A 9,147-nucleotide genomic window follows, 5' to 3' on the forward strand; every position below is an offset into this window, starting at 1 on the left:
AGCATTCGGTCGCACGGAGGGCACTGTCCGACCCACGCCACACACGAGAAGACAGCGAAAAGCGAAAACACAGACCTAGAAGCAGACACGTATCCACCCACTAGGTCTTCGTCTTCTTCTTCCGAATTGCAGTCAGTCTTTCGCCGCTGCGTTTCGCTGGGCCCTGTTTTGGACCGTGCAGAGCCAACTAGTCATAGAGACTCTACAGACCATTTTTATAAGGCATATGCCCCATGAAGGGGAACACTCCTGTCAACAACTTCCTGTCGTTAAATATTGTACCTTACTCGGCGACTTTGCTTCCACAACTTTGCTGCCACAAGAAAAACTGATTGCCTGTTTTTTATTTTTTATTTTTGTCTGGGTGCAAAAGTGTTGCCTAGATGCGTTTTTTTAGGAAATAATAAACGAAGCTGAGTTGATAATCAGATTTCCTTCTTCACCCTCCGTCGTCTCTTCATCAGCGCATTTTAGAAATACGGAGGTGGATGCTCGTATGGGCTGGTTCCCTTGTATTACATCGCGTTCGTATGTGCATTGCTGAAAAAGAAGGAAAAATGGCAGGACCAGCATCATAACTTGCGATCTAATGAGCATTCTGGCTCTTGTGCGAGCAGCATAGCTACGTGCACATGCACACACCCCACCTCGGGAACCAGCTAAACTTGCATACTCAAGCGCAACACCGACCCTTAAAGGAAACGGGAACAGGGAAAGCAATGACAGCGTCTAATGAAAGTTGTTCAAAGGTGCACTGAATACAAACAGAAATTGGCCTGCATCAATATATTATGGCATTCTAATAAAAAAACACCACTCTCCTCGAAAACTGCGCTTTTACAAGGTATAGGAAAGACCACCAAATTAAATACAGGTGTCGCCAACATCAAACAATTCCGCAAGTAAAGGGCGCACGTGAATACCAGAAGCTACGTTGCACCGCCACTTATTTTAAAACGGTGTCAACTAGTTTTATTCGGTAATACATTGGCGAGAAAATTTTGGAAATTCAATTTTCTTGCCGACAGATAGTTCTTTTGTTGCCAAAAAAAGAAAACACCAGCGCACCCAGAGAGAGCCAGAGAATTCATTTTTTGCTGTGAACAACGATTTCATAGAGTTGTCTTCACTTAAACTTTTAAACCCATTTTCGCTCACTTATACTTCCATGTATAGTGCTGACTGTAATGTCAACTACATGTCATCAATACTGAGATGATCTTTCAGAAGTCTCATTAACGAATTTTTCGTGAATTCTCCAGCTCTGGATGACATGCTCAAAGCCAAACTGTTTATCCAGTATCGCGGGGCTGAAAACCGCAATGTTCATCGTGGCTTGGCGCTTATAAGTTAAGTGAGAGAACACAACAAAGTAGCTGCGGTTTATACCGAAGACATGAATGCGTGAGGTGTGAGAAATGTGTTGAAAAGAAAAACGTAGCACAGCCAATACAGTACCTCTGCTAAACGCTGAATAATCCCGAGAAAGTACAACGCCACTTATACACGGAAGCGTGAAAGGGGCGCGTGGAATAAAAAAACAGGCCACGAGACGTCATTTGCCAGCTTTTTGTTTCTTAAACATAGTGCGTCCTCGGGTGGCGAGCTTCCTGACCATGGGCTTCACACCGCGGTGGACAGGCGCCTTCACGGTCGGAGACGTCGGCTTCGTCACGAGTGCGTGGTCACATTCTGGGTGGTCGCAGCAATCGGGGTAGCGGCCAAGCTTGCCTGATGCAATGTAGCAGGCACCGTCGGTTAAGTCGACCACGAACTTGGGACATCTGCGACAAGCGGTAAAGCTGCAGGGCAGGGTGTTGTTTACAGCGAAAGCAATGCTTCTGCGCCCTGAAAATGGCCTGGCAACTAAAACTAATGAATGCTTACCGGCTACAATGAAAGTGAGAGAGAGATGCGCTGTCGTTGCGCGCATCGTGCAGACAAAGATTCGTGGGGAACCTGATATATGTTATATTGGTCAGCATGAGCGATCTGGAAGTGCAGTGTCCATATACTTCAGTAACGTCATCATTGTTGCGAGCTGTAGATCACTGTACAAACCTACTGCAGCGTAGCAGGAGATACTCGGAAGTTTGATACATTGCAGCGTGATAACATTTCCTGAAATCTGCGCATGTTCAAGCTGTTCAATTTATCCACAATAACAACTGCAGCTTTTGATTAGTCCGCCTTTTCAAGATCGTTGTATTTTGTTCCCGTGGAATGACCCAGGCAATGGCACCCAATGTGATACTTGGAGAAGTAAACAACGAAGTGCTTTCCGTGCGAAACGTTTGCGCCCACAGCACAACAGATTTCATCGGGCCACGTGAAAGAATGCTGATATGAGGCAAGATGATGAGTTTTGAGGTAGGGACCACTATGAGGGAACAAATTGGCCAGGGCACCACAGGAGTCGGAGCACTGTTAGCAGCCTTAGAGCTTGGCGCGATTCGTTGCAACTCACTCGATGAAGGTGATCGACCTCGCGCTGGCAGCGCAGACATAGCGCACACAGGCCACGTCGTCATAGAACGAATGGCCGTCTAGGATCACTCCAAGGTTGGTGTTGCAGGTGCCTGAAACGAAGCGTTAAGCAGGCTCTCATGAGGACCACAAAACTTGTTGCTGGGCTTGTTGGTGACACATACTTGAGAAAAAGGTCGCGCAAAAAGAATGACCACTGTGTTTGTGGTTTCTCACTTCTGTGGTCGTACTTTTTGCGCTACCTTTTTATTCAAGTGAGGACCATGGATCGCCATACTTCTGCAGTACAGCAGCGACAAAGTGAAAGCTATGAACGGCAGATGCAGAAGTCTAAGCTTCATGAAATGTCGCGTTTAGTCATCCTCGAAATGTGGAAAGAAGTCACTATGAGTTGGTGTGTATACGCTTGCGTGGAAAAGGTTTTGTACTGCAACGGCGAGAAAAAGCTGCGGAGCACAGTGGGACGATAGAAGTGTTCCGGAAGTTCGCACGCCAAAGTCGGTCGCAAAGACCATATCTCCGCTCAAGGAGAGACCCAGTAATGTTGTGCCAAATAGCAAAGCATCATAAATAAAGAAACCTCATTTGAAGAGCGCGAGCAACATTGAGACATCGTAACGTGACAAAGTTTAATTCATATTTTGTTAAAGAGACCATTAAGGCAAATTGAAGTTGACCTGAATCGATTGATAACCGCGTTCTAATCTCAAAGGCGTTACTTTCGCGGAAAACAAAGCTTTTTACGCTATCAAACGCAAAAAATGAAATTCTGTTGATGCCATCACGGGCCAATGCCTCAGGTAAATTGCGATGCGTCAAAAAAATTTTTTCGCGGATCCCAGAGGCTATGCTGCACCGCCATTCACTTCAAAACAGCCATCACGGAGTTTTCGGTGTAGGCGTGAGTACTGGATCTGGATGGAGAAGGGGAGAATTTTCAGATGCAACTTTCTCAGCAAAAATGCGTATTTTGTCCCCGAAAAAACATCCGCATAACCAGAAGAAACCGCAGCGCGCGCGTACCCAGTGGGGAACATGAAGGGGAACGGTCCACCCCCCCCCCCCCCCCCCCCTATTAACTACCCTGACCACGCTCCGAAAAAAAAAAAAACCCTGGCTACGTGTCTGAACCGCAGAATTGCTTTTACTGAGGACAAAAGTTTGATGGAGTTGTGCATAGTCTCTTAAGTGGGCGTAGTAACATCAAGTATTTTCTGAAAGAAGCGAGCTAAATCATCGTAATTTTAACCTCATTTTTTATTTTAAAAAACAAAATTTATTTAGCAGGCATTAATACTTGCACTGACAGGCAGCTGAACTCGGCGCAGTGCCTCAGAGACTATACTGCTTCCGCTGCTGGAAGCGTTTTCACACGTACGTAAAGCGCGGGTCCACCCAGTCATGCAGGGAACGTTTCGAGGAGGGCCTAGTGACCAGCGTAGCGTCAGGACGTAATGAAAATTATTTTTCAAGGATTCTTTTTAGGCAAGCATGTCCTGATTATAATAATAATAATAATTGGTTTTTTGGGGGAAAGGAAATGGCGCAGTATCTGTCTCATATATCGTTGGACACCTGAACCGCGCCGTAAGGGAAGGGTAAAGGAGGGAGTGAAAGAAGAAAGGAAGAGAGAGGTGCCGTAGTGGAGGGCTCCGGAATAATTTCGACCACCTGGGGATCTTTAACGTGCACTGACATCGCACAGCACACGGGCGCCTTAGCGTTTTTCCTCCATAAAAACGCAGCCGCCGCGGTCGGGTTCGAACCCGGGAACTCCGGATCAGTAGTCGAGCGCCCTAACCACTGAGCCACCGCGGCGGGGCTGTCCTGATTATCCAGAGTGATTTTACACAAACACTTTAATGCGATATCATTAGGAGGGCCTTGAAGGCGAAAACTGTTCTGGGGCGTCTGTGTGAAGTCTCCACCTGCCAACTGGGGTAGGTGGCGTCCAGGAATTTTTGCCTCTCACCATCTGCCAACTGCCAGCCGTCCCTCCACCGCCCGCCCTCTCCATTTGTGGGGGACAGGAGGGGGAAGCCGGACGAAGAATGACTCAGCAAAAAGGAAAAGGACTAATAAAATGGCTCGGACAACAGCGGGCCTACGTGCAGAATAGACAGCCTTCCGACGAACTGTGTGTGCAAAAATGAGGCTTGCGGAAGCTAATTTTCCTTCTCGTGTTACGCGGGAAGAGCATCTTGTGTCTCACAAGCTCCACTGGTGACTCTGTTTGGCGCAGCCATACAGTCGTATGAGGACTCACCGCGATCTATCAGTGTGACTCAATGCGCGTAGCTGCGTACCCAGAATTGTCATAGAATCCGAATTGGAATTGATTCGTGAGTGAACTGCAAAGGACCCAGAATTGGAATAAGATTGGAATTGAAATATATTGTGGAGTTAAAGAAGAATGCTACCGCATTTCCGCCGCGTCAATCCAAATGGCCGCCCCTAGAATTTTTTTTTTATTAGCAAGTTCACAGATGGCGTATTGTGGAAAATTTTGTTTTATGCAGCAAGCTAGACCTTGCTGCCAACTTGCGTCTTCAAAGCCAGATAACGAAGTTTAAGCTTTGCCTTACTACTGCATTATCTTCTCTTAAGTAGGAATGTATCACTTCAGCAAATAACATTTAATTCAAATCAAAAAGTGGTGCCTGCATCTGAAACTGAAACTAAATATTTTAAAGCTTTCTTGGCTTGATTTAGGTTTTTAATGAGCGAAAGAACAAATAAGAAATCAGCGCATGTAACATTCAGTATTTAGTTGTATTCGATAAATGAGCTTAGAGATCCATTTTTGATGGACAACAGCGCATGCTCCGCACTAAAAACACTGGAGTTAGATATTGCTCTTGAGTGAACGAAATAACACATGCTAAAAGTGAAGGAAAGAATGAGCTGAGAGTGTTATTAAAAAAAAAGATGTCAGCCTGTGATACATGAACAAAAAAAAAAACTCCTGGGAAACTCATTACTTAAGGACTGTATATAAGCCTTTTCAATCATGCGCAAGTTCCCAACAGTGCTATGTGAGGACCACCATATGTGTGGGCCCGACATCGGGCCATATGTGCTGTTCTTGCACCAGTAACATCTCAGCAAACAATGTTTTAGTTTTCACAGCGCCGGCTCACAAAGTAGGCGAGTACCAGCTACACGGTGACTTCAACGACCTAATCCAGAAGAGAGCCAGATTTATAAAAACAAATAACAGCAGCACCTCCCAGCTTTTCATACGCAGCACGTTGTCGATACGAGGTTTCTACATAGATGTGTAGCAGCTCAGTTGACAATTATTTACTAAGGTTAATTACCATTCGTCAAGCAATGTTTTTTACTAATTTCTTAACACATACGTTTTATAGATACTTGTCGCGGTGTGCACAGTACCATTGGTGAAGTCGATCCTGTACAGTATCTCAGCCGCTTGCGCCGCAGTGACCAGGGTGAGTGTCGTTATCCACAAGTGCTTTAAACATGCGAGTTTCATGGCCGACTCTCCGAGGTCGAACCCACCGAAACACTGGCTGCGATTTGCGCAGGAAACCCGCGAGAAAAGAAAATAAACGAAAGGCCTAAGTGAATTTACTCGTTTGTTTTGCTTCCCCAGCCACCTTGATTGGTAAACAACGTTATCGCCAAAATGGAAAGAGCGAGAAAGAAAATAAAAAAAACAACCGACGAACAAGGCGCACCTTTGTGCTGCACGAATCAGCCAAACTGCGGGCGTGCTGCTATTGTTGTCATTCCTTGAGTTGAACGTTTGACTTAGAGCAAGCCTGAACCCCCTTGTGCCCATTGGCCAAGCGGGCGGGAATATTGTAGACAAGTGACGCGGTTTATTTGGGGCCTTCTGTTTGACGATGTTCAGGCCTCGGGCACAACAGCGATCAGCCCCGGAAGGGGCAGACGGTGGGCGAATAAGCCCTAATTACGAACGCATTGTACGGGGGCAGCTTCTGAGTCCGCAGCTGGCGCTGCTATCGGCAAGCAGTATCCCTGTATTTCCTTGCGCTTCGTAATCCCACACTTCGTTTCTGCGACCTCCAGTTCTTCTGAGCTCCTTGTTTTGAGCATTTCTATAATTTCGTTTTCGCTATGTGGATTGTTTTGTCGGCATCCTGCAGGTTCCAGTGAACCGCGTCCATTTAACTTTAAAAGCAAAGGAAAAGGAAGGAAAAAATGCATGGCAGGCTGCGCTACTTCGGAAGGTACTTCGGCGGTTCTTTTATGAAATGCCCCACTCTCTCCCTCTGTCGTAGCCCGCTCTCCAAGACAACACGTCGGGTGCTTGAAGAGGTCATTTTGTTTACGCAGTGCTTTGGTGAAAATTTACGCGGTCGAGAGCCTCCTTTATGAAACGTAATTTGCTCTCTCCTCTTTGTGTTCTTTGTGTCTCTCTAATACGGCCTATGCGCCCACTACTTATACGTGTTACCTGACCTTTCCTTTCGCTGCGTTGCAAGGTTAGCGATTTTTAGGCACCAGTAATACCGAGAAGTCATTCTTACCATTATTGCACCTTATTTATCAGATATAGTATACAGTATACAGATATAGTATCAGATATCAACCTTATAATATTCTGCGTATCGCGTAAGGTGCAAGTGTAAGGTGCCGGCGAAGGATGTGGAAATGTCAACAGGTTTTGTACCGGCGCAACAAAGAATATCAAGTTCTCCCAACTTTGCGCGAAACGCATTTCCGAACGCATTTATGAAAGCGACGTTAAAGTGTCAGTTGGCAGAAAGGCGAAAGACAAAATCCTCCAGCTCAAAAACTAACCTTCCACTTAGCCAACAGAATCTAAAGTTTCAATGGGTGTATCGCAACTGCAGAGGGTGATGGAATGTTTCTGAATTTAGCTGTTTGTAATCCGAGACTCGCTGCAACATGCGCTTTAATGCATTCGTTATCTCATGCTGGTTAATTTTTCATGATTTGAGACTACCGTGATTTCTTGGCCTAAGTAGATGCACTATTAGTATTTACAGCACCTTAATAGCAATCGCTTTTGCTAGTTCGCCAAAGATAGAACATTAATGAGGCTTTATTTATGTCACTCTATCAAATCTGTTATCAGACGATCGTTAACAGCATGAGGTCTCTATAAAAACGACTTCACATTCGAAACAGTTCCATGACCACTGGATGGCTGTGCGTGTATACATGGCATATAACGGAGACGATTAGAGGCAGAAACAGGTAAAGTGCTGTTATAAGTACCGGAAATTCTGGCCGAAGTGTAAATGTCGCCACTCAGGCACAGCGACAGACCCGCAATTGTTCTTGTCGTGACAGGAGGCTGCTAAAGTCGTAGTCATGCATCTAATTATATAATACTAAATAAAAGTTAGTATTATAGCAATTAACCATAGTTACCCCCGGTAACAGATGAACTTTTTTTTTTAAATATTAATGTATGCGGTAGTGGCAACTTATGTTTTTATTATAAGTGAGAGATGGAAAAGAGGATATTAGTGTCAAACTAAAAAAGACAAGAAAATGCCTGGGGGTTAAATAATTAAGTTTAGTTTAAAAGAAGAAATAAATATAAGAAGGGATGACTGGAATTGTCAACCGCTGGCATATTACCCAGCCAGCATCCAACGTTCAAAGGAAGTTGTTAAATTGTGGCGTAAATTGCAGCAACGTAACTTGTTTCATAAGAACGAGATGATAATGATAAAAGTTATTTTTTTTTATCGTATACATTAGTTTAACGTTAAAACTAAACATTATTCTAATGATTTGTTTGACACGTTTTTTCAGTCTTCAAATCATAGCTATTAGACCAAATTAAAAATTCTAAATGTTATTATAATTTTCAAATTATACTATAATGCAGCACTACAATTAAATTTGAAGTAATTTTGTCTGAGAACTTTTTCCACTGTTTGTCAAGTGATGATACTTTTCAGTCAGCAGAATTTTGCAGACACATATCTCAGATGGCGCCTGCATTAAGTTGTATGCCGGAAAATTACATCATAAAACTTCGCTTATTTCACATTGGCCACTACCACTTATAGGACACCTTTCACGGCTGGCTATACCTATAAGCTTGAGGTCATGGTACCCGTTAAAATTTGAGCATATGAGTTGCATGCTTTGGTTGTGCTGCATTGTAGCGCCTGTCGCTGTCATTGCGTCATTATTCCTACGCAAAGTGTTGATTGAAGTTGTACACTCCAAATTGGCATGTATGGTCTTCAGTTTTGTTCAATTAAAGTTAAGACGAAGACAGGTTCTCTTGTTGAAACGTTGGCTAGGTACCTAGAAGCTCCCGCCTCAACTCTTGTTCACTTTTTTTTGTGGTCGCAAGGTTATGAAAATGTTATTAGAACGTTTAGATGTAATGTTTCAGAACGTTAGAAAAATATACATTAAGTGCATAGTATTGACGTTTCACAGAAACAAGGCAGCAACACTTTATGATGTTCGTAGGCCGCCGCGGTGGCTCAGTGGTTATGGCGCTCGGCTGCTGACCCGAAGGTCGCGGGTTCGATCCTGGGCCGCTGCGGTCGACTTTCGATGGAGGCTAAATTCCAGAGGCCCGTGTACTGTGCGATGTCAGTGCACGTTAAACAACCCTAGGTGGTCGAAATTGCCTGAGCCCTTCACTACGGCGTCCCTCAGAGCCTGAGTCGCTTT

At 44.6% G+C, this 9,147-nt stretch overlaps 1 protein-coding gene across 1 annotated transcript; it reads right to left on the reverse strand.

The window, feature by feature from the left end:
• Window positions 1–366: 366 nt before the first annotated feature.
• LOC144127591 (uncharacterized) lies at window positions 367–6,009 on the reverse strand. The gene is made up of 4 exons (XM_077660575.1): window positions 5,884–6,009; window positions 2,468–2,579; window positions 1,616–1,784; window positions 367–540 (listed from the first exon to the last, which is right to left on the reverse strand). The coding sequence occupies exons 1-4, from the start codon at window positions 5,981–5,983 to the stop codon at window positions 394–396; spliced, it is 528 nt and encodes a 175-aa protein (XP_077516701.1). The 5' UTR covers window positions 5,984–6,009; the 3' UTR covers window positions 367–393.
• Window positions 6,010–9,147: the final 3,138 nt, after the last annotated feature.

Source organism: Amblyomma americanum, chromosome 4, assembly GCF_052857255.1.
Source record: "Amblyomma americanum isolate KBUSLIRL-KWMA chromosome 4, ASM5285725v1, whole genome shotgun sequence".
NCBI classification, from domain to species: domain Eukaryota; kingdom Metazoa; phylum Arthropoda; class Arachnida; order Ixodida; family Ixodidae; genus Amblyomma; species Amblyomma americanum.

Coding starts and splice junctions, on each gene's coding strand:
- LOC144127591 (XM_077660575.1), bottom strand. CDS start 5,983: ATGAAACTCGCATGTTTAAAGCACTTGTGGATAACGACACTCACCCTG. Junction 2,580..5,883: donor CAGGATCGACTTCACCAATG/GTACTGTGCACA, acceptor GCTTCGTTTCAG/GCACCTGCAACACCAACCTT. Junction 1,785..2,467: donor AGGTCGATCACCTTCATCGA/GTGAGTTGCAAC, acceptor CGCTTGTCGCAG/ATGTCCCAAGTTCGTGGTCG.